Consider the following 26328-nt stretch of genomic DNA (forward strand, 5'->3'; position numbering starts at 1 on the left):
GAATAGTGTTTTGTGTGCTGAGACATCTGTCCCAAAATGCTGTTGAATTCCGTCCATGAAAATAAGGCGAAATGCTCTCTTTGCAGTACTATCTCTTTTCTCACTTTATTATTTTTATTCCCTTGTCTCTCACTGATCACATGCTCTCTTCTCCTTCACTTTATTATTTATATTATTTTAATGGGTGAATTTAAAATATTTTTTTTTTTGATATTGAATGCATTGTAAAGTAAAGTAGTATAATAGATAAAAGACATTTCTTAAATGCTAAAAGCTAAATGTTTTAACACCATTGCTGTTAATGCAAGAAAAATCTTTGCATTTTTTAATTATGTATACGTGGACAGGAAGTTTCCACATTTTGATAGATATACATGAGACATCATAAATATATTTCACCAATTACCATGTATTTGAAAGGGAAAAATCTCTCATATGTCAGGCACATGAGATATCATGAGGCCTACCTGCCTTTGAGAGGCAGGTCTCATGCTTATGAGATAACAGCTCATTCAAAAGAATTTTGACTCATGTATCCTTTATATAAGGTTTATTTATACAAATCCCAGCAAAGCCATGATGTCATCCTTGGCTATATATAAAGAATCTAAGAAATTTATTATATACAGCCAATGGGAAGAAGTGGGTGCTTATACAAAAAAAAAAGGGAAGAAGTGGGTGAGCATTCTACACGTCTCTGATATTTTCACTCTCCAGTGTGTCCAATGAAGAAAGCAGAGCTAGTTTTCGTTCCTGCACCGGGTATGGGTCACCTCGTTTCAATACTGGAGATTGCAAAGCTTCTCGTTTCTCGAGATGACAGGCTCTGTATCACAGTCCTCATCATGAGGCTTTCAATAGATTCCAAGCTGGCCGCCTACATCAAATCTCTCAATGATTCCTCGTATACTGAATGTGTACAGTTTATTGATCTCCCTCAAACTTCTTTCAAACAAGAAACCAAACCCATGGTTTTCGTTTCTTCATTCATTGAAAGTCAGAAACCCCATGTTAAAGAAGCTGTTACTAAGATCAAACAGACAAGGTCAGGTTCTAACTCTCCTCGACTTGCCGGATTTGTGGTCGACATGATCTGTTCATCTATGGTAGATGTGGCTAATGACTTTGGGGTACCTACTTATTTGTTTTGCCCATCGAGTGCAAGCTTTCTCAGACTCATGCTTCATCTCCAAACCCTTCGTGATGAGCAAAAGCAGGATATAACTGAGTTCAAAGACTCAGATGCTGAGTTGGTCTTGTCAAGTTTTGTGAACCCAATCCCAGCTAGGGTTTTGCCTGGTGTGGTGCTCGACAGAGAAGGGGGCACTCTGGTCCTTGATTATGCTAGAAGGTGGAGAGAAACTAAAGGTATCATTGTGAACACGTTTTTGGAACTCGAATCCTATGCAATTCACTCATTTTCTGATGCTACAAATACTCCACCTGTTTACCCTGTGGGACCCATCTTGAACTTGAAGGGTGAAGATAGTCATGTGGGGTCGGGTGATCAAAGGTCTGATATCATGAAATGGCTTGATGATCAGCCTCAATCATCTGTGGTGTTCTTGTGCTTCGGGAGTAGGGGAGGTTTTGGTGACAATCAAGTGAAGGAGATTGCAAAAGCATTAGAACGAGGTGGGTTTCCATTTTTGTGGTCCTTACGCCGACCCCCTCCAAAGGGAGGGGGCTTTGCATTTCCCACTGAGCATGAGAATTTGGAGGAAGCCTTGCCAGAAGGATTTTTGGATCGGACGGCTAGGATTGGAAAGATCATTGGATGGGCTCCACAAGTGGCAATCTTATCACATCCTGCAATTGGAGGCTTTGTATCGCATTGCGGGTGGAATTCAATATTGGAAAGCCTTTGGTTTGGTGTGCCAATTGCTACATGGCCACTCTATGCTGAACAACAGTTTAATGCCTTTGAGATGGTCAAGGAGATGGAATTAGCTGCGGAGATCGTGTTGGATTATCTAACAGAATATACTGATAACCAAATTATTGTGACTTCTGAGGAGATTGAAAGAGGAATAAAGCAACTAATGGAGAATGATAGCAAGATTAGAAAAAATGTGAAGGAGATGACTGAAAAAGGTAGGAAGGCCTTGATGGATGGTGGATCTTCCCACTTTTCATTGGGTCGAATAATTGATGATGTTATTACAGATAGTATGCCATGAACTTATTGTGTTTTTTTATTTTACTTTCAAAGCATCAATTGTGCTTTATGTTTCTAAATCATTTCTGTTTTGTTTTTTTTTTTTTTTTTAGGTTGAGCCCTTATCTTATATCTTAATATTAATTTATAGGCCTAAATGGCCCAATACCATGTTTTTTTGAAATTTTTAGCAACAGAGCACTGTTTCGGAAATAATTTGGGATCTACCACTTTTTGTGGTACTCGAGCTTGGTGAGCTCGAGTACCACATTTTTCCATTCCACCGTCGCCCCATATTCAAGGAGCCCTATAGTGGTGTTTTTAAGCCCTATAGTGACGTTTTAAAGCCCTATAGCAGCGTTTTCCTGCAAATTTTTTTAAAAGTGTGATTGGCCCATATTCTGGGTGCCCTATAGTGGCGTTTTTAAGCCCTGTAGTGACGTTTTAAAGCCCTATAGCGGCGTTTTCCTGTAAAATTTTTTTATAAGGGTAATCGCTCTGTTCTGGGATCCCTATAGTGGCGTTTTTAAGCCCTATAGTGACGTTTTCGGGCCCTATAGCGGCGTTTTCCTGCAAAATTTTTTTATAAGTCCCCATACCAGGTTCAAGGGGTCCTATAATGGCATTTTTAAGCCCTATAGTGACGTTTTCGGGCAACTGTTTTTTTTTTTTTTTTTTTTTTTTTGAGAAGATGTTGACCAATGAAAAGATGGTACTCGAGCTCACCAAGCTCGAGTACCACAAAAAGTGGTAGATCCCAAATTATTTCCGAAACAGTCTTCTGTTGCTAAAAATTTCAAAAAAACATGGTATTGGGCCATTTTGGCCTTAATCTATGAAAGTTCAAAAACGTGTACAAAAACACTTTTGAACGTTTAGACCCCCAAATTCCAACTTAACCAATACAAGCAATATGTCAAACAACTAGTGTGCGGAAACTTAACACATGCTATAATATGAAATTGGATAAAAACTATCTAAGCCATAACAAAATAAAATCCACAGCAGATAATATAAAGGCAAAGATAGAGAGGAAGGAAGATGCAAACACAAAAACAACACGCGATGTGTTATCGAAGAGGAAACCGAAGACCTCGGCGAAAAACCTCTCCGCCGCCCTCCAAGCGGTAATCAATCCACTAGAAAATACAGTTGGGATACAAGGACAACAATAGACCCTCCAAGCCTAATCTACCCAGTGCACCTAAGCCCTCCAAGCTTCTTGCTCCAACGAGGTTGGGCCGAACCTTTTTCTTTTCTAACTTCTCGGATTCCGCTACTAGACCATAGCATCAACCAATGAAGATTGGTTCCTTCCTAACTGCTTCCCAGAAATCCAAACGACTGTCTCACAGTGATGATGATGGTGAGAACCAGGTTTGGTATAATGTCTCTCAAGGATTTGATAATGGAGAGGAAGAGAGTTGAGGAATTTGAAGAGACTCTAAGGTAGAGATTGTGGGTGAAACAATCTGGTTTTTCTTTAGGGTTTCTCTGTCAAAATTCTCTCAGGAAGCTCTCTTTCAATCGTGGGTTAAAGGGGTATTTATACTGGAGTGGGAGAGGAATGTGAAACGTCAGGTTTTACAAAACAGGGGTGGCTCGTGGCTTGACCTCGCGGCTTGACCAAGTCGCGAGATCCAGTCGCGAGTTAACCGTATGGCCAGTTGTCCTGTTTTGTCCTGTAGTGCTCCAGCTAGCATGACTGTTCATCTTCCAGCATGATTGGCACGTGTGCAGCTTCTGGCGGCTTGCAGCCGCGAGTCCCAGCCGCGAGTCTCTGTTTTCTTGCACACTCTTGAGCAAACTTCTCTCTATCTCACTCACTACCCTTACAACAAACCCACCTAAATACAGGGTTACTAAATGCTGAATTACAAGCAAATTTGGCACGGAATAAAGGCAATAAGATGGTTGAATAAATTCAACCTTACAATCTATATATAAAAAGTGAGAGTTTGAACGGTTTTGTGTTGCATTTGGATGGCGGTTTTGTGGAGTCTTTTAGTTTTATTGCTCGGTTAACTTAATACCATTGAAAAAGTGTGTGGTGCAAGAAACGATCCCGGAAGAGTTAAACGACAAACAACATGATTGCAAAGAAACTGGCTGCGGGATATGTGCAGATTTACATTGTTAATCCTTAAAAAGTTATATATGGGGGGGGGGGTGTTATTTGGTCTTTTAACTATTTTATTTTTATTTTTATTTTTTATCTTGATATACTTTATCCTCCTTGTGTTTTCTTCTAACAAAGGAGTGGTGCTCTATTTAGAATTTTGAGGTTCGCAACCTTAGCTCTAACACAGTCTTGATAATTTTTTACGATGACATTGCATCATGAAAATCCTCACACAAGGATCCTGGTCTTTTGATAAGTATTTGATTGGTTTGTTTAAACCAAAGGACAATGAATTCATTAATATTGCTGATAGGCCAAAAACGAATTGACCTCTTGTGATAAATTAATCAATTAATTTAGCCAAGTGAATTAATTAAGTTAATTAACATGCAAACACGTGGTAGCACAAACAAATCACCAAATAACTTAATATGCAGCGGAAAATAAATAACACGGTGATTTGTTTACGAATGGGGAAAACCTAACGGCAAAAACCCCACCGGGTAATTTTCAGGTCACCACTCCTGAAATTCCACTATTATCACAACAAGCAGTTACAAGTAAAGGAATTTCAGTACATTATACCAACCCACAGTTGAACCCTTATCCCAATATCCAATTGGACTTGTTCTGTAGTGACAATTTCTCTTTTCAATGCACGGCTCCCAAGTTCGTGACTAACCAATTGTGCGGATCCCAATACGCGACTTCAATCACCAACTAGAGAAGGTTGTTGGTTGCAAAATTCTTTAGTTCATCCACACGATAAAGATCAAGAAAATGCTTGGTCACAAAACCCTACGGTGCACAAACACAGCAACTTCTTTAGAAGAGATGAATAAGGGCGAAACTTTGTCTTCGGTCACTATTTGCTTGAACAAACTATTCTCAAAACTTGTGCAACTTGTGAACACTTCAACGGCCTTTAAAGTAATCCTTTTATATGTGTAGGATTAGAAGAAAAGAAGACCCAAACACATAAAATCGGATTAGAGTCAAAACAGAATTAGAATTCTGTTTTTCATAAAGCTCGACAGATAGCTGTCTGTCAAGGTGCTGTTGAGCAACTGTTGAGCTTTAATGAACAAAACTTCTTCAACTTGAATCTTGGACAGACTTGCATGTTTTCAACACTTGATCTTGAAACATAGTTTCTTGAAATTTTAAACACATCCTAGATCTATCCAAATACAAGTAAAATGTGTTTTGTCAAAGGATAAGCCAATTACATAAAATAGTGACATATGTTCCTAACAAGTGAATCATATATGTCCTAACAATCTCCCCCTTTGGCAATCCGTGACAAAACCACAACAAACAAATGAACATATGATAAAAGCCATAAATCACTTAACTCATATTCACTTGTTGAATACAATAAAATTTATTCTAACATAAACTCTTGAAAATTTTTGCAAGAAGTGAGTTTATGGCAAGTAGACTTTGACAACCTGTATTTCTGAGACTCTTTAAACAAAACTCATCAAGGTGTCTTTGTGTGAAACAGAAATAATAGATTGCATACAAGTAATAAGAAGCATGTGTACAAAGAGAGAAAAGAAACAACACATGTAAGGGTAGGTGAAAAAAACATACATCACATATATAAAGAAGATAAGTACAATGTATGTCAAAAATGGTCACAAGACCCATGTACAAGAACAAATGTATCTAAAATAGAGAAAATAAAAAGATACATGTAATCCCACTACATCTCTTAGATATCAACACTCCCCCTAACAAAAATGTCCTATACTAACTCTCCCCCTAAGAATGACTACTCTCATATATCCAAAACTACTCCCCCTTTCTGTCACAAGTGACAAAGGGTAAGAGTGTCAAGTAGACATCTCATCGGTAAGCTAGCATCTCCATCATCATCATCTGAAGCATCATCATCATCATCACCATCCTCATCATCATCATCCTCAGACTCAGACGCCACTGGAGGAGGTGGTGGAGGAGAAACCTTAGGAGCAAAACCACCCATGGTCGCCTGTAGTTGTGCAATACGACCAACACGAACCTTCACCTGATAGAACTCCGTAGAGAGAGTATCAAGGCAAGCATCCATGCACTGCAACTACGCCATGATGTCTCTTAAAGTCACATCGCCCGAAGAAGAGGAGGGAGCAAATATGGATGGAGTAGAACGAGACGGAGTAGAACGGGAGGGAGGAGCTATGAAATCCAATTGTCGAGACCTAAACTGCGCCTCACTATGTTTAACGGTAGCATAGTTTGTGGCACACATGATAGGAAAATGTTCGGAAGAGAGAAAAGGAACAGAAAAATGGCATAGAATTCTCGTGATAGTGGAAGGGAAAATGAGCTTATCACGAGTAACCGTATCCCTATGCACATCTAAGATAGATAGAATAAAGTGTAAAGGAAAATCTATAGTGAGGTGCTCTAACAAAGAAAGCAAAAATCGAGCACGAAGCTCTGTGATAGAGTTATAGTGAGAGAGTGGGTGCAAAACAAAAGTCATCACCATGTTCATGAATCTAGGACCTTTAGCAAAAGGCCGACATGGTGTAAACTGACGATCACCCCAATCTGTTTGACGCTCGCAGAAAGCAGAAATCATCTTGTCTTTGGACACAGTCCTCAGACGCTCACAATCGGGGTAGTCAGGATGCTCTACCCTCGAAACATAAAGCACATCCGCAACAAGCTGTAGTGTGACTACAATGCACATACCTTGAACGTGAGTAGAAAAAAGAGGTACTGAAAAATTGAAACCATGCATGTTGGAGTAAAACTCCTGAATCAGCAAGGTAGGGCAAGTGACCGGGACGTCACACAGCGACTCCCATCCCCGACTGTGAATAATAATGGGAAGATCAGTGTTGGCGAAGTCCGCCAAAATGACTCGGCGTTCCGAATGAACACCTCATCGAGAAAAGTTCTCCGAGAAGTCCTTTTGGGTATCCTCATCATGGAACTGAATGTGAGGAGTAGGATCAGAAGAAGACGATGCCCTAGAACGCAAAGGGTTCTAAGATAGAGCTGACTTACGCTTAGGTGCCATGGACATGACTAACGTAAACAAGAGAGAGAGGGGGAAGAAAGAAACAATCAGAAAAGATCCAAATAGTTCAAATATAGCAAGTATATTGAAAAGAAAGTACGTATGCATGGGGAATGCATGAACATGTGATATGCAAAAGAAATTGTATCATGGTCTTAGCCCAATCCAATCCTACCAGCACACAATCAATTTGCACACATCTAAATGCATGATAATACTATTATTATGCTAATGTGATGCAATGCATGAGATTTGAAACTCATTTAAGTAAAAACCCATCCCAAAATTTCAACAATAACTCATCAATTTTGAAAAACCCCACATTTTTCATAAACCCCAAAACCTAGGTTTCAAAACATGAATGCATGTAAATGAAAGAGATTAGAAGCCGACCAAGTAAAGGAAAACTTGAAAAAGCTTGAAAAATCACTTGGGAAGAGGTTTGGAGTGAGAGAGAAGGTGTTTAGGAGAGGAACAGGTGCGGATAGATCGAGAGAGATCGAAGAAAATGAGAACCGGATCGCGACAACCCAATATATAGCGCTTCAGTAATTCTCGATAGATAGAGGCGTCGAGAGGTGTCAAGCCATCTGTTGAGGTAGGTGTTGAGAAAAACAACGTCGACAGATACAGCTGTCGAAAAGGTGTCAAGAAACAAAGCAAAGACACAAGAAGAGAAGCTCAATCGATCCACCAACTGTCAAGAATCTGTCAAGATTGCGATAAGAAAAGACCTTAAGAGCTTGACAGAAAGTTAGGTGACGAGGAGATATCGAAGAGGTGTCGAGATTGCTAAAAAAGCGTTTTTCAAGAAGAGAAAAACACAGATATGAATGCAATCAAGCATGCAACTCAACCAAAGATCCAAGCAACATTTTAAGCTCTCAAAATCATCTTTCAACAAAAGTTTTAATCACACTAATCCCAAAAACACATACACACACTAAACATGTTTAACCAATTTTATATTTCAAAAACAAGACAGTTTAGTAAGCATACATTAACACATGTAAAACTTTGTGATGACTAAATCACATTGTACATGCACATGTATCAAGAGTAGCAAAGAATATTGTGTGTTGTGTGTGAAAAATATCGCAAGATTGCACAAGTGTATACATGTTATGACGATTTGAGATATGAGAAAATCACTTTAACTCACACACAATCATAACTGCTTGATGGAGACTATCACCTTCGAGGTACATCCTATAACTCCCACATCTCCTAAAATATATGCTTGCAACCATATTTAAAGCATTTTGATCCTTTTGCTTTTCATTATCTTTGCATATTTTATTTAAGCAAATCATGCATGGGCATATAAGAGAGAGAAAAGAAATACCCAATGATGGTAAGCATTTGACATTCTAATTTTGCTATGCCGAAGCACACAAATGTCATTGACACTGCTCTTTTGCTATGCCGAAGCATACAGGTGTCCTATTATGATTGGCGGGCAACAGTGGTGAGATGGTTATTTATACCTTTCTTTTAGGATTTTCTAGTCCTTCTTGTCAAAAAGAGTGATACGAGTGTTAAGTACAAGAGATCACTTAATCTTACTCATCACAAATAAGAGCCACAAAGAACACTTACTTAGTTGTGCATAGAGATGCTCATCTGAGCTACAAGAGATACAAAGTTTAGAAAATTTTGTTTCAATGGTCATCCAAGGTACACAAGTACCGATATACAAAAAACACACACTGTTTTTGTATTTTTCTGATTTTTCAATTTCTTTTTTTATATGAAAAACAAAACAAAGAAAAACTGAAAAATAACCAAACAAAAACATGTTAAACAAAGCAAAGCATAAAAACTAGACTGACTCGAAACTTGAAAGCAAAACACACAAGTATTGCACACACAAAAACAAGTCACTTGGATCCCTTTTCCTTCCACCCCCTAAAAGAACCTTTCCTTTGATTAAACCCTTGAACCGGCGGTAAGGGGGAAGAATTAAAACCGTTCAATTTCGAAAGGAACATGAGGGCTTTGAGAAGATCTCCAAGGGGAGCAAGAGAGGATTGAAGCTGATTCTGGCTACCAAATGCTATCATGCCGTTGCTCTGTTGAGTGGCAAGCTACTTATAGCAATTTGGTCGAGTATGACCGGCAACTCCACAATGATGATAGAGATGCTGCTTCTTTTGTTTAGGCTATTGAGAGTTAGCCTTCTTAGCCTTCGGATTCTTAGCTTCCTTCTTATCTTGCTTAGGGGGTGCTCTTAAGATAGATTTACCTTTGTCTAAGTTCTCACTAGCTAAATCAGTTTTAATATTATTATTCTCAATTTCAACATTATTGCTAGGAGGAACAAAAACAGTAGTACTAGTAGAAGCAGTATTAGAGGAAGAAAAACCATACCCTAAACCTATTCGATCATAAGCAGATTTCTGAAGAATGAGCATCTCATTAAGCTTTGCACTTAAAGTCCTCTCCAATTAAGCTCTGACATGAAACAGCTCTGCTTCAAGCTTCTTGGTCTTCTCAACCAAGAAATTGTTCTCGTACCTCAGTGCTCCAATAGTCTGATTAGCCTCATCAAATTTTATGGACAGCTCTTCACAATCAAGTTCCACATCATTGAGTTTCTTAGGGGTTAGCCTATACAGTTTCTCATGCTTTTTAGAAAGCTTGTACAGTTTCTCAAAGGCTGTATAGATGTCATCTTGATCATCCATCTTCTCAAACTTGTATTCCACCAATTCCTCTTCTTCAACCACATCTTCAACAATCCCATCAGTAGGATTAATAGTGGCAGTGAAGGCATTCAAGATTCTGTTGTCCTCATTATTTGAATCATCCTCAGGCTCGGTTTCGCTCAAGGTAGCAGCAAGTGCCTTGCTTTTCCCAATGCTCTTGAGATATGTAGGATACTCTTGTTTCATGTGACCGAAGTCTTGACACCCAAAGCACTTAGGTCTTGTAGGAACAGTGTACTGACCACCATCCCTTGCACCCTTCTTCCCTTTGTCTTGGATCTTGAACTGAGAAGAAATAGATTGCCTATGGTCCTTGTTGAAGCCCTTTCCATTTGCATTCTTCATAAATTTGTTGAACTGCCTGGTGATTTAGGACTTCATTTTAGAATCTTCATCATCTGAAGACTCATCTGTCTCATTGCTCTTCGCCTTGAGTGCCATGCTCTTGCCTTTACTCGTCTTGCCAATCCTTGATAACCCTAGCTTGTAGGTCTACAGATTACCAACAAACTCTGTCAAAAGAATCTTGTCAATATCCTTTGATTTCTCAATTACGGTGATCTTGGCATGGAATCTCTTGGGTAAAGATCTAAGCACTTTTCTCACAATCTTAGGTTCAGGAATGGTTTCCCCAAGATTGAACGCAGAGTTTACTATGTCCTTGAGCTTAGCATAGAACTCATCAAATGACTTATCCTCCTCTATCTTAATCTCTTCAAAGCTTGTAGTGAGCCTCCGTAGTTTTGAATCTTTGACAGCCTTGGTTCCCTCATAGGTTGTCTGGAGAATGGTCCAAGCCTCCTTGGTAGTTTCAGTTGAGGATATCTATTTAAACTCCTCATTGGTGACCACACTGAATAAGGCATTCAACGCTCTGTTGTTGAAGTTTATGGCCTTGATCTTGGCATCATCCCAGTCGGCCGGCGCTTCCTTCAGCTTGGTCCAGCCTATCTTAACAACTTGCCACACTTTCTCATCTAAAGATTGCAAGAAAGCTCTCATGCGTACTTTCTAGTATGCATAGTTAATGCCATCAAATAAAGGAGGTATGATTAAAGACTGTCCTCTATCCATGACAAATAGGGGTCAATAGATCAACACAACAAATATTAAAACCTAATCAAAGTGTGCCTGCTCTGATACCACTTAATAAGCCAAAAACAAATTGACCATTTGTGATAAATTAACCAATTAATTTAGCCAAGTGAATTAATTAAGTTAATTAACATGCAAACACGTGGTAGCACAAACAAATCACCAAATAACTAAATATGCAGCGGAAAATAAATAACACGGTGATTTGTTTACGAACAGAGAAAACCTAATGGCAAAATCCCCACAGGGTGATTTTCAGGTCGCCACTCTCGAAATTCCACTATTATCACAACAAGCGGTTACAAGTGAAGGAATCCTAGTACCTTATACCAGCCTATAGTTGAACCCTTACCCCAATACCCAATTGGACTTGTTCTGTAGTGACAATTTCCCTTTTCGATGCACGGCTTCCAAGTCATGACTAACCAATTGTGCGGATCCTAGTACGCGACTTCAATCACCAACTAGAGGAGGTTGTTGGCTGCAAAGTTCTTCAGTTCATCCACACGATGAAGATCAACAAGATGATTGGTCACAAAACCCTACGGTGCACAAACACAACAACTTCTTCAGAAGAGATGAACAAGGGTGAAACTTTGTCTCCGGTCATAATTTGCTTGAACAAACTATTCTCAAAGCTTGTGCAACTTGTGAACTTGTGAACACTTTGACGGCCCTTAAAATAATCCTTTTATATGTCTAGGGTTAGAAAAAAAGAAGGCCCAAACACATAAAATCGGACTAGAGTCAAAACAAAACTAGAATTCTGTTTTTCATAAAGCTCGACAAATAGCTGTCTGTCGAGGTGCTGTCGAGAAGCTGTCGAGCTTTAATGAACAATACTTCTTCAGCTTGAATCTTGGACATACTTGCACGTTTTTAACGCTTGATCTTGAAACATAGTTTCTTGAAGTATTAAACACATTCTAGATCTACCCAAATACAAGTAAAGTGTGTTTTGTCAAAGGATAAGCCAATTACATAAAATAGTGACATATGTTCCTAACAAGTGAATCACATATGTCATAACAAATGCAATGTTTCATTAGACATCCTTTTGGATATAAATCCATAGTCTCTCTCTTCGATGTTTGACCAAGAACAATGTCGAGATTATAGGAAAAATATTGAGCATGGTGGAGCAAGTTGATGAGTCTCCGAATGGTGAATGTCGTGGTCTGATTTAACATTGACATCAACCAATCTTTCTACTGAGGTAGGTTCGTAAACTTGGGCAAATCCAAGTCACTATGGATATCTTATTAGTATGAATGCATGCCAATTTTTTGTTATTGGTGCGGCTTATTAAACCACGATGACAAGGATTGCAAACTCTGGATCGATAAAGGTGGCGCATTATCAAAGGATGAGCAACAATACAGAGCTTGGCTGCGGACCGCCATGGGAAACCTCTGACAACCCTAGGATTGGAAAGATCATTGGATGGGCTCCACAAGTGGCAATCTTATCACATCCTGCAATTGGAGGCTTTGTATTGCATTGCGAGTGGAATTCAATATTGGAAAGCCTTTGGTTTGGTGTGCCAATTGCTACATGGCCACTCTATGCGGAACAACAGTTTAATGCCTTTGAGATGGTCAAGGAGATGGAATTAGCTGCGGAGATCATGTTGGATTATCGAACAGAATATACTAATAGCCAAATTATTTTGACTTCTGAGGAGATTGAAAGAGGAATAAAGCAACTAATGGAGAATGACAGCAAGATTAGGAAAAATGTGAAAGAGATGACTAAAAAAGGTAGGAAGGCCTTGATGGATGGTGGATCTTCCCACTTTTCATTGGGTCGAATACGGGATCTTCCCACTTTTCATAGATGATGTTATTACAGATAGTATGCCATGAACTTATTGTGTTTTTTTATTTTACTTTCAAAGCATTAATTGTGCTTTATGTTTCTAAATCATTTCTGTTTTTTTTTTTTTTATTAGGCTGACCCTTATCTTATATCTTAATCTTAATCTTAATCTACATATAAAAAGTGAAAGTTTGAACGGTTTTGTATTGCATTTGGATGGCGGTTTTGTGGAGTCTTTTAGTTTTGTTGCTTGGTTAACTTAATACCATTGAAAAAGTGTGTGGTGCAAGAAACGATCCTGAAAGAGTTAAATGACAAACAACATGATTGTAAAGAAACTGGCTACGGGATATGAGCAGATTTACATTGTTACCCTTAAAAAGTTATATATGGACTAAATAGTGTGTTTTTGGGTGGGGGGTGGGGGGGTGTGATTTGGTCTTTTAACTTCTTATTTTATTTTATTTTTATGTTGATTTACTTTATCCTCCTCGTGTTTTCTTCTAAGAAAGGAGTGGTGCTCTGTTTATAATTTTGAGGTTCGCAACCTTATCTCTAACACAGTCTTGATAATTTTCGACAAGGATCCTAGTGTTTTGATAAGTATTTGATCGGTTTGTTCAAACCAAAGGACAATGAATTCGCTAATAATGCAATATTTCTTTAGACATCAACCAACCTCTCTATCGGGGTAGGTTCGTAAACTAGGGCGAATCCAAGCCACTAAGGATATCTTATTAGTATGAATGCATGCCAATTTTTTTGTTACTGGTGCCTTATTAAACCACGATGAGAAGGATTGCAAACTTTGGATCGATAATGGTGGCACACTATCAAAGGATGAGCAACAGTACAAAGCCTGGTTGAGGACTGCCATGGGAAAACTTTGACAACCCTAGGTAGTGCATTCTTTTACTATCCCTCCCTTAACCCTCCCCACACCACCAGATCGACACCTGCACCTCCGCCAAGACCAACTCCCTCACCGGCCAACTCTACCAACCAAATAGAAAAGTCAACCTCAACCCTCGAAATGAAAACAACCTTGACTTCAGTTATCACCTCACACTCTACTCCTACCCTGTCCTTTTCCATATCCATGTCATTGAAATTGACCAAGACTTAAACCACTTTCCAAATACATCCCCATCACCCATAAGTACACAAAACCTTCATCCTATACTACAAAACCTTTGATAGTTCCTCCATCCCATGTCCACTAAAGTCAACCAACTTAGAAAAAGAAGATCTTGCATTATTGGTCATAGAACTCATTACCATCTCTCTCCTCACCAAAGCCAATCATTTCAGGTGCATAGATTCTCATCAAACATTCCATAGACATCACCTCAGAAAAACCCTTAGGCCCAAACCCAAAGCTACATACATGGAAAAGGCTTGAATTGACCTAATATGCAATGAACACTAGTGAAGCTAGTGACAAATCCACAGGCATTAAAAAAAAAAAAAAAAAAAAAAAAAAAAAAAAAAAAAAACTTGACTACTATTATAGAAGACAAAGCTAGTCTCGATAAAAGTTATGACTGGATGCAGACATGAAGGTTTTAAGCAAACTTATGGTAGAAAACTTAGGATCGGTGGTAGTTGCTTTGCAATGCCACTGGTCACAATAAGTATCCTAATCTGGAATTGTTAGGGACTTGGGAAACCTTACATAGTTAACGCTCTCAATAGAGCATGGAATAAAAAAGCTCCTATCTATGTCTCTTTAATGGAGACAAAGCTCACTATCGAGCAATTGAATAATTGAAAGCAGCATTGGACCTATAACCAAGGTACATGTCATAATTTTTTTGCATCAGTTTATTGATGCCCATGTGGTTTGTGCTAATACAAGTCAAAAATGGTGACTCACCAGGTACTACAGACAACTTGACGCTAGCAGATGGGAGGAAACATGGACCTTGCTCGAATCCCTCGTTTGGACAAACACTCTCCTATGGCTTTGTATTGGAGACAACAATGAGATCATTAGCCAACATGAGAAAGCTAGAGGGAGCTTAAGACCAGCTTGACAAATGGCTAATCAATGACTAATCAATCAAAGGGCAGGTAGCTAGATATAGAGTTCTCACCATTTTTAATGGCTAATCAATCAATATTTTCATGGAAATGCCAGTAATTTTAACTCCTATTAGCTAAGTTCAGATCATAATAATGGACATAACTCAAAACCTATATTTTTCTAACAATTATGCTTTTACATAAAAATTCATAACAGTAGCATATCCACTTCATTCTTAAATATTTTGTTCGTGGTATAAATAAAAGCATCAATATGCTAAAAAAATCGTATATATAAGATTCAAAATTCACGAACATATATTTTTACTTAAACCATGATTATATGCAATATCTCTAATTAAAAGGTTTTAATGCATAATAATTTTTTTAAACAAACCTTATGCTTATCAAACACCCATATCACATATCCCTTATCCCTTATCTAAAAGCAAAAGATGTGAGATATTTGAATAAGAGGAGCTCAAGTATCCACATCCTCGTCACATAAATAAATGACCAAAACTTATTACTGACAATTCTTCCTAAATATATAAACTTACACATGAAAGACAACCTAACTCTCAAATATAAGAAAATCTTAATTCCCATCTCAAAGAGGTTCCCCATAGTAATATACATACATACATACACACATATATATATATATATACACATATATACAAATCACATAATCAAGAGAATCCATTATTCATATCAAACAATACTATATCAAAAGACAAGTCCCAAAGGTGAGTCCCCTTCTTTGACACACTTAGAGCATCTCCAATAGATGCAATAACTCTATTTTTTGGAGATAAATTGCTACTGTTCACGCTCCAACCGGTTTGCTATACACAAAACTTTTCTAATATATATATATATATATATATATATTTTTTTTTTTTAAGTTGCTACAGTGCTTCTCTTAATTTAGAGAACACTGTAGCAACTTTATTCCCTTATTTTATCTATAAAAATTGAACAGTGGTATTTTTTTACTATTCTTTCTCTCTCATCCAAACGTTTTTCCTTCTTCTCTATTGTGCTCTTGGTTTCTCTTCAAAAAGCTCTCTCTCTTCAAAAACTCCTCTCTCACAAAATCAACCCTCATCGCTGCTCTCTCTCACAAAAGAACTCACACCGTGTCTTTCAATCAAAGTTCACTTAACCACTTGTGACGAAGAATGGAGTTCTGAAAACATTGGCTTAACCTTGAATATCGATACCCAAAATTTTGATTTAATAGGGCTTTTGTCATGTTTGAATTTATTAGTTTATCGTACAAGTTGATGATTTGGTGGTTTTGAATGATTTTCTATTGTTCACCACTATCTGGGTTTCGGTTTTGGGTTTTTGGTTCTTTTCTCTTTGTCTATCTTTCACTCTGTTCTTGATCTTTTCTCTATTTTTTCTATTAAATTAATCTTATTAGAGTCAATAAACTAATCCGATTCCCTTCTACACACCCAAACCAAGAAAAACCAAAAAACCCAAACAAACAAAACAACAAACAAGAAAATAGAATCGTTTTCCTCATTTGACTCCCACCAACCCAAATTTCATGCTTTTATACATTGCTTTCCTTTGCCTCTTCAATAATCAAGTCAGTAATTCAATGCCCAATTTTTTATTTTTAGAAAATAATTCATCTTTAACTATTATTTTTTATTGTTTATCAGTAATATTTATGTCTCTCTTTTTTTTTCTTTTTCTTTTTTTTTTTTTCTTTTTTTGGTGTGGAAATATTGAGAATCTGAATTCAGGGTTTTTTTGTAGCTAAAATTGTGATGGGTTTCAAGCTCTAATAAAAAAATTTTGATCCAGTGATTTTTTTTTTTTTTTTTTTGAGTTGGGGTCAACCCTACTAATTGTGGTTGTGTTCTCTGCTGCGTTGACTTTAAAGAATTCTTGGTAATGGCAATGATGTTTGATCCCTGAATTCATATTGGGTTTTGCATGTTTGTCATTTTTGCTTGGTGGGTTTTTAATATCTCTGTGGTTGGAATGGTTTTTGGAAAACGTTTTATGGGAATTCTTGTTTTTGTTCTTTTTAAAGAGCATTGTCATAATTTCCATATGACTTTGTGAGTTTTTGTTTCTGAATATGATTTTCATTGATAATGCGTGAATATGTGTGTTTCTGTAGCTAAAAATTAAAAAAATTTATTGATAAATGTATGAGTTCCTATTGCATTGAATTACTTGGGCCATGAATTAAAAAGTAGTGAAAATCTTAGAGTTCTTGTTGCAATTGACTTATGTAGCTGTGTGTGTGTGTAAATAATTCTATGAATGAAAATGTAAGTGACTAATCTAAGAGTTCATGTTGCATTGAGTTGTGTAGTTATAGAATATGGAAATTTCTGTTGTTTGGTTCCATGAGATTTTGTGAAAATTGTTTTTGAATGTACAATCTTAATTATGAGATCTCTTGTGCTGTTAATTTTTTGGGTTGAGAATGAAAAATTTATGGACAAATTTGAAGTTGAGTTTTGGCGATCATTGTAGTTTTGTTCCTTATGGTTTCTGTGTAATTGAGATAAATTATTGTTAATTGCTTGAAACTGTGATAGAACTGGGAGTTTGATGCCAATAAACTATGAGCTGAATGAAAGGGATTCCTTACACATTATATAATTATTGTTTCTGTGTAACTAAATGTAAATTATTGTTTTTGTTTTTGTTACTAGGAATGGATTCGAGTATTCCAAGAGACACATCTTTCACTAATCTTTTAGAAGATAGTTATGATGAATATATATCAGGATCTTCACATATAAGTGGTGAAGATAGTGTTCCACAAGCTCGAGCATTTAGCCAAACGTCTCCACCCCAAGTTGAATCCACAGCTAAAAAATTACGTGGCAACAACTTCTCTATAGAAGAAGACGTACTTCTTGTGTCCGCATTTCTCAATGTCAACCAAGATGTAGTGCAAAGCACTAACCAAAAACGCACAACATATTGGTCAAGAATTTGGGAGTATTACCACCAATGGAAGACCTTCACTTTCTGAGCATACGGTGAGTTCTCTAACGAACCGATGGTCAACGATTCAACTTTGCACCAATAAGTTTTATGGGTGTTTGTTACAAATTGAATCAAAGAATGAAAGTGGTAAGACTAATGAAGACAAGGTACATTTTATAAAGAAATTTGTGTTAATTTACTAATTTCTTCCAACTATTTCAAGATAGTAACTATAAACTATTTGTTAATTTTTCAGCTTAAAGCACCAAAAGAGCTCTATCAAGTATTGCAGCATACCAAATTTCAATATGAACATTGTTAGAATTTATTAAAGTACTCACCAAAATGGTTGGCTATTGGTAACAATCAACAACCAAAAAAAAAGAGGGAGATTCAAAGAATAAAAGTGGTAAGACTAATGAAGACAAGGTACATTTTATAAAGAAATTTGTGTTAATTTGCTAATTTGTTCCAACTATTTCAAGATAGTAACTATAAACTTTTTGTTAATTTTTCAGCTTAATGCAGCAAAAGAGCTCTATCAAGTATTGTAGCATACCAAATTTCAATATGAACATTGCTAGAATTTATTAAAGTACTCACCAAAATGGTTGGCTATTGGTAACAATCAACAACCAAAAAAAAGTGGGAGATCTAAGGCATCTTCACCTTCTAATTTAGAGTCAATAAGTTTAGAGGATGATGATATTCCACAGGTTCCAATTGTAAACTTGGAGAGACCACTAGGGGTGAAGGCTGAAAAAAAAAGATTGAAGAAACAAAAGTCCAAAGAAGGCATGACTTCACATATAGAAGACATATTGAATGTCATGATGGAAGAAAGAAGAAAAATAAGTGAGATGAAAATGGCTTGTATTGAGAAAGGACGTCTTGTAGACTAGGAGCATGAGATGGCACAAATTCAACTTAAGAATAAAAAACTTGAAATAGCAAGAATGAAGCAGGACAATGAAATGGAGAAATTGAGAATGGAAAAGCTGAAGGAAGAAAAAGAGCTTATGATGATGGATGTAAGTATGTTGTCTTCAGTGCAGCAAGAATATATTCGTCAATGCCAAATGGAAATCCTTAAAAAACGAAGGTCTTGTTCTTAGACTATTATCATCATCAATGCTCTTATTTTGTATACGATTAAAAGAGCTCTTTAAACTTGTTTTGTATATTGGGTCACTCATTTTTGTTTTGCTGCAATATGATCCTATTGCACTTTTCATTTTGTTTTGCTACAATGTGATCCTATTGCACTATATATATATATATATATATATATATATATATATGTCCAAGGTGATGGTAATCTCTACAGCACATGAAGTTGCGTAATTTCATTTTGTTTTGTAGCACATGAAGCTACGAAATTTGCTTTAAACTCTATTTTTGCCTTCTATTTTTCTGATGGTAATCTCCCCCCCCCCCCCCTCCTTGCTTGAGGCAGTTTGTAAGGGAGATTCCTCTGCTTCTAGTCCTTCTTAGTTTTTTTAAAGAAATTGCGGTTTATCAAAAAAAAAAAGGGGTGGTGTTCAATCTTATTGTATTTAAGCTTTGATTGTATCAAAGCTTTTGTTCTTTTGTTCAAATTTTATGCTTCCCATATATAGGGCTCTCATTTAGATTGTGTGTGTGTGTGTGTGTGCGCGCGTGCTACCCATATACAGTGTCTCTCATTTAGATTGTGTGTGTGTGTGTGTGTGCGCGTGCTACCCATATACAGTGTCTCTCATTCAGATTATGTGTGTGTGTGTGTGTGCTGCCCATATAGAAGGACTTTCATTCAGATTGTGTGTGTATAGTTTTGAAAATATTATTGTTGGGAGATTTAAAAATATAGCTGTTGGGAATGAATAGAGAAAGAATTAAAAAAATATTAAAAAAAGAATAAAGAAAGGTTAAAGAAATAATGAAGAAATAATATTTAAATGAGATAGAGAATGGGATAGAGAATCTGTTGGAAAGTGGATTTGAAAAAGTGGATAGCTAAAAGGTAAAAGTCACTGTTCATTCTCCAAACAGTACAAAAATTTGGAGAATTTGTTGGAGATGGTCTTAGCTAAGTCCTTAATTAATAACAATTCCCCTTGCAAATTTGCACTTAATTAAATCATTATTTCGCTAAAGCAGTAAAATCCATAGACTACGTTTTGAATTTATGAAGCTTCTACCTTACCAAGGAACAAAATTCTATAGCAACATGTTGTTCAGGTTATATTTTTAAGCCAACAAGAAAACTTAATCAACTAATAAATAAATTTCATAATAAAACAACACCATTACATAATAAACTCAAATATAGAACAACCTTTACAGTCCCTAAGCAGTTATTACAACTCAGTTTTCCAGGTCATTTAATATTTTCAATCTTTTCAAATTGCTAACATAATACTACAATTTCTAGCTTCTATAATCAGAGTAGAGAATATAGAAGGGAAACATAAAGCAAGCAATTACACCATTAAAATTACCCATAACAAAGAAATAATTTTATTTACTTATCCAAAAACTTTGAAACTAAAACTTTAGTATTAAGTGTCTGATTTTTTTCTTTAGGGAGAGATATCTATATATTCGGTAAAATAGAGAGAAGATTGTTGGTGAGAGAGAGAAGTATGGCTGGTGCAAGAACTAAGAAAGAGAACAAAGAAACAAACAAAAAGGAAAACAGTGCAGCATAGATAAGAGAGAAGGTTGGGGCATGTGTCTCATTATAAGGAGAAGGGTTGATGACTCACCCTAACCTCTATAATCTTTTTCCTACAACAACAAAAGAGCCTATATCTTCTATAACATCAAAATCATACGCACTTAAAATAATTAAAATAATGATAAGTATGTAAATCCATAACAATTAATCATGCAAATTGGTTGGGATACTACAATATGCATATCGTATCATAAAATTGTACGTGTCGTATGATATATAAAGATATAACTTAAGATGAGTTTTTTTTTTTTTTTTTTGGGGGGGAGGGTTAAATTTTGTACTATTATTTGAATCTAAAAATTTGTTATAACAATTGGACTACGCACTTACATTGTACTTTTATATTTACAAATTTATTTTCTATACTATGAATCACGTATTAACTGAAAATATAATTATTTTTTATTTTTGTCATTATTGTTATAAATTTAAGAAACTAGAATGCCAAGAAGAAATATATATTTTTTTAAAATTATTAAAATAGAAGAAAAAGAAGAGATAGTTAATGTTGATGATAAAGAAGAAAATTTCAATGAAGAAATAAGTTTACAAAATGATAAACATGATGATAACATTGACTTTGATAGAGTTAATTAGGAAAGATGATGAATATAATAAAAATGAATTATTATTTTGGGTCATTTGTAATGTGTTATAACTTTTGAGTTTAATCAATTTGAATGTGTATATTATAAACATATGCTAGCTTGATTTATTTAGTTAGCTTGTTAAATATGATTATGTAAATGATGAATAAATTAATCATTAGTTAAATATATTCAAAATTTATAATGAATATACTCTTTATATATATATATATATATATATAATTTTTTATATATTTTATTAAGTGTTTATGTATCTTATGATACCCAACATGATATAATACATGATGTAAAAATAAATAAATTCACAATATGATTTACGTTTTAATAACTGTAATTTCATAACCAATTTGTAGGTGCCTCCTTTCAAAACACCCTTGAGTCCCAACTCCAACCTTCACCATCTCTAATTGGAAATTTGTATTGCCACCATCACAGCAATACATTATACATCCAGCCACATATGGGAAGAGGCATATCACCCAATGTGAATATAGCGAGATGAATGGTTAGATTCTCCTTTGTAGTGGGTAAAGAAAAAGAATCAAGAAAATTTTAAGGTGAAGATTCAATTGTCGATATTGTTCCCCCTAATCTAAAGTCTTACGTGGAATCATTACTAAATTAATTATAATAAAACCTTATAAATAACTTTATTATAAAAAAAATGGAGATTACATTGAATGTCAAAAGATAACTCATCCACATTCTCCTCTAGGTAGGAGTTTTCTCTCTCGTTTCCCAATGAGTTCACTCTCTCCCTTGGTGCATACCTGGGGGTTTGCTTTTATTTTTTCTTTGGTTACTGAGGGCGATGGCTGAGGAAGTGATTCAAGGGCTCAAGAACATGAAACTAACAACTGAAGAAGAAGAAATTATAGAAGTACCAGATGAAGGAAGGAAGGAGGAGATTGAAAGTTGTTCGCAAAGTTTAATTGGGAAGTTCCTTACGTGCAAATCCTATAATAAGAGGGCGGCTCACACTACACTGAAGAAGGCATGGGGATTACAAGATGAAGTTCAAATCGTGGAGGTTGGGTCCAATTTATTTCAGTTTAAATTCTCCATTGAGTTTGACATGGAAAGGGTTTTTAAAGGAGGCCCTTGGACGTTTGATAATCAAGCTCTTATGCTACGGCGATGGCAGAGGGGTATGACAGCTACAAATGTGAAGTTTGAGACAATATCCTTATGGGTTCAAATTTGGGGCGCTCCTTTCGACATGGTCTCTCCGAAAGTGGCGGTAGAAGTAGGGAGGAGGCTGGGGGTGGTTAAGGAAGTTGAAACAAGGCAGAAATAGGAAATCCAGAATCGGTTTATGAGGGTTAAGGTTGCTATCCCAATATCAAAACCGATTCGTAGAGGAAGGTTTATTGCAGGGTCAGAGGGTGAGCGCACGTGGGTCACATACAAGTATGAACGCCTCCTGATATTCTGCCATTTTTGTGGCCTCCTTGGTCATGATGTTCGCCATTGTGCAGGGTATTTCGCGGCGTCGAAGAAAGGAGAAGAGGTGCTTTGTCAGTATGGTGATTGGTTAAAATCAATGGGAACTCGATCCTGGTCACCACTAAGGCGTGGAAAATCCCACACAACAACCGGCGAGGTTGGGGTGATGGAGAAACAAGGTGAACATGGCAAACAGCGAACGGCGACGGCGGATGTAGGCGCAATGGCAAACCCTCCTACACAGGAAACAAGCATTAATGACAAAGGCGAAAAGTTAGCAACGGCTCTGGATATTCAGGAAGTTAATGCAGAAGATAACAGGGTGGACGTGGAGGTTACGGAATGTGAGGCCACTGATTGCGAAGTCATTGATTCAGGGATATCTAGTTTTAATGCAGTAGAAGATGTCCTACCCATTGATGCCATGCACGTGACAACTAATCTACAGGTTGGGCCTAATAAAAAAAAGCCCAAATGGACTAGATTTCAGCGCATGGAAAGTGAGCCTGTGGGGGAGAAGCAGGACACGGACAAGCCCGTGTTAGGGAAAAGAAGCCATTTTCTGAGCTTGGAGGAAGACAGTAACGTTGGCGCAGCAGCAGGGAAAAATAAAAGAGGGAAGAAACAAGATGGGTCACCAGACAATGCAGCGGCGGGGGTGTTGGAACACCCTTGCCGGGCATAATGAAGCTATTAAGCTGGAACTGCCAAGGGCTTGGGAACCCTTGGACAGTTCGAAGCCTTCAGAAACTGCTGAAGGATCAAGGTCCCATGGTTTGTTTTTTGATGGAAACTCGCTTGGACAAGAAAGGATTCGATAAACACTGCAAGGATTTACCACTCCAAAATAAGTTTATAGTTAAGAAGCCGAATGGAGGGGGCGTGATGGCTTTGTTGTGGAAGAGGGAAGTAGTAGTGGACATTATAAACTATACAAAGAATCATATACTAGCAAAGGTGATAGAGGAAGATGGTTTTGCATGGTTTTTGACGAGGTTTTATGGTTGGCCAGAGTCAAGTTAGAAGGTGAAATCATGAGCGCTGCTATCTCATTTGGCAACGTTTATAGATGGACCATGGTTGTGTATAGGCGATTTCAACACCATATTGCATTCCGATGAAAAGCTTAGTAGCCGGCCTCCACCTTATAACCAGATGGATGACTTTAAGGAGGTGCTTGAAAGATGTTCTTTAGCAGACTTGGGTTTTTTGGGATATCCATTCACATGGAATAACAAGAGACCGGGCCTTGCAAACACCAGGCAGCGGCAGGATCGCGCCGTTGCAATGGAGGATTGGAAGGAAAAGTTTCCAGAGTGCACAGTAACACACCTTCATTCTCATGCATCAGACTACTTACCAATTGTTTTACAGACTAAGTCCACTAGACATCGCAATATGAGGAGCATAAGGAGCTTTCGGTTTGAGGAGTCTTGATTAATTTGGGAGGACTGTGAAGCGGTGGTCCAAGATGCATGGAATAAAAGGGATGGAATAAGGTCAGGTTTGTCAAGAATAAAGGAGAGAATTATGGACTGTGGGTTGGAGTTGTAGGCATGGGGGTCCTCTAAAACTTATCCTGATACTGCTAGAATAAAGGTATTGCAGAGAAGGATTGAAACGCTAGGCACAGGGGTGTGTACAGAAGAAAATAAGGTTGAATTTCTGGAAGTCAGTAAAGAGCTGGATGATCTATTACGTAAGCAAGAGATATTTTGGGCATAACATTCAAGGGTCTCTTAACTATAACATGGTGATAAAAACACCAAATTTTTCCACCCAAAAGCCTCATAAAGACAATGAAGAAATTTTATTAAAGGGATAAGGAACAGTGATAATATTTGGGTAGAAGAGGTGGAAGAGGTGGCGGATGTGGCCCTTAACTATTTTGAAAATATGTTGCAAGTGATAGTGATCAGGTGGAGGAATGTCTAGAGGCAGTACAACACAGGGTGGAACCTACTATGCGGGAAATTTTATCCAGTGATTTCAGTGCGGAGGAAATCAAGACAGCGGTGTTCCAAATGGGACCAACAAAGGCGCCTGGACCTGATGGTATGAATGCTCTTTTTTACCAAATATTTTGGCATATTGTTGGTGATGATGTGATATCTGCAGTGCTAGATTTTTTGAATAATGGATATATGGAGCCTGATATTAATTTTACACACATTGTGCTTATTCCTAAAATAAAATCACCAGAAAAAATATCTGACTATAGACCCATTAATTTTACACACATTGTGGCCCTCCCAAAGTGCATTTGTACCTGGGCGGCTTATCACTGATAACGTCCTGGTGGCCTATGAATCCCTTCATACCATGCACTGTCGCAAAAATGGTAAAACAGGTTCTCTGGCCTTGAAGCTGGATATTAGCAAAACCTATGACAGAGTGGAGTGGTCTTTCCTAAAGGGTATTATGGAAAAAATAGGATTCCCAAAGAGGTGGATCGAAAGGGTAATGAGCTGCATCACTACTTCCACATTCTATGTCCGTATTAATGGAAAATCATATGGTTGTATTAAGCCATCAAGAGGGCTTCGGCAAGGAGATCCGTTTTCCCCTTACCTCTTCTTGTTATGTGCTGAAGGTTTTTCTTCCCTTTTGGCAAAGGCAGAGGCTGAGGCTAGGGTGCATGGGGTGGCCGTGTGCAAGAGGGCACCTAGCATTTCTCATCTTCTGTTTGCAGATGACTCTTTACTTTTTTGCCGGGCCACACAAGATGAGGTGCAAGAAGTTGTGGACATTTTGCAGCTCTATGCTAAAGCTTCGGGTCAACTTATAAACCTTGGAAAATCTTCTATATTTTTTAGTAGTAATGTTGATGGTGTGCGAAGAGATTGGATAAAGGATAAGCTAAAAGTTAAGGAAGTGGACAGGTTTGAGTCATATTTGGGCCTACCTACACTGATAGGAAGCTCAAAATATCAAACTTTTGTTTTCCTTAAAGATAGGGTCTGGAAAAAGTTACGAGGATGGAAAAGCAACATGCTATCCAAAGCCGGAAAGGAGGTGCTAATAAAAGCAGTCGCACAATCCATCCCAACCTATACAATGGGTGTGTTTCAATTACCAGTGAAGATTTGCAATGAACTAAACTCTATGTGTGCAAGATTTTGGTGGGGTCAAACGGATAGTGAAAGGAAGATCCATTGGAAGAGTTGGGATTTTCTTACTCAACCAAAGAGAGAAGGTGGTATGGGATTTAGGGATATCCAAAGTTTCAACTTGGCAATGCTAGCCAAGCAAGGATGGAGGCTACTACAAGAAAGGGATTCATTGCTTTATAGATGTTTCAAAGCAAAATATTTCCCAAGGTGCAATTTCTTGGAGGCGAATGACAAACCAAACAGTTCCTATGTGTGGAAGAGCTTGATGGTAGCCTAATTAATTTTGCGAAAGGGATGTTGCTGGAGGGTGAGGAATGGGACTGAAATCAGGGTCATGAAAGACAAATGGATCCCTAACTACACAACAAATAGGGTGCTTCACCCACCGAAGGAAGAAGAGTGGGAATGGAGGGTGTGTGAGCTGATAGATTGGCCGACAAAAACATGGGATTGTCAACTGATAGACAGCAGATTTCATAGAGAGGATGCAGAGGCCATAAAGCAAATTTTGT

At 37.3% G+C, this 26328-nt stretch overlaps 3 protein-coding genes across 3 annotated transcripts; all 3 read left to right on the plus strand.

Annotated features, from left to right (window-relative positions):
- Positions 1 to 618: 618 nt before the first annotated feature.
- LOC126721059 (UDP-glucose flavonoid 3-O-glucosyltransferase 6-like) lies at positions 619 to 2203 on the plus strand. The gene has a single exon (XM_050424060.1). The coding sequence runs from the start codon at positions 726 to 728 to the stop codon at positions 2178 to 2180; it is 1455 nt and encodes a 484-aa protein (XP_050280017.1). The 5' UTR covers positions 619 to 725; the 3' UTR covers positions 2181 to 2203.
- Positions 2204 to 12298: 10095 nt separating this feature from the next.
- On the plus strand, positions 12299 to 12992 carry LOC126721061 (anthocyanidin 3-O-glucosyltransferase 6-like). Its single transcript, XM_050424062.1, has one exon. It carries the CDS (start codon positions 12433 to 12435, stop codon positions 12955 to 12957), a length of 525 nt encoding a protein of 174 aa, XP_050280019.1. The 5' UTR covers positions 12299 to 12432; the 3' UTR covers positions 12958 to 12992.
- Positions 12993 to 22068: 9076 nt separating this feature from the next.
- LOC126721679 (uncharacterized) lies at positions 22069 to 22554 on the plus strand. Its single transcript, XM_050424734.1, has one exon. It carries the CDS (start codon positions 22069 to 22071, stop codon positions 22552 to 22554), a length of 486 nt encoding a protein of 161 aa, XP_050280691.1.
- Positions 22555 to 26328: the final 3774 nt, after the last annotated feature.

This window comes from Quercus robur, chromosome 4, assembly GCF_932294415.1.
Source record: "Quercus robur chromosome 4, dhQueRobu3.1, whole genome shotgun sequence".
Classification (NCBI taxonomy): Eukaryota; Viridiplantae; Streptophyta; class Magnoliopsida; order Fagales; family Fagaceae; genus Quercus; species Quercus robur.

Excerpts from the sequence above, each read along its gene's own strand:
- LOC126721059 (XM_050424060.1), top strand. The coding sequence starts at position 726 with ATGAAGAAAGCAGAGCTAGTTTTCGTTCCTGCACCGGGTATGGGTCAC.
- LOC126721061 (XM_050424062.1), top strand. The coding sequence starts at position 12,433 with ATGACAAGGATTGCAAACTCTGGATCGATAAAGGTGGCGCATTATCAA.
- LOC126721679 (XM_050424734.1), top strand. The coding sequence starts at position 22,069 with ATGGCTGAGGAAGTGATTCAAGGGCTCAAGAACATGAAACTAACAACT.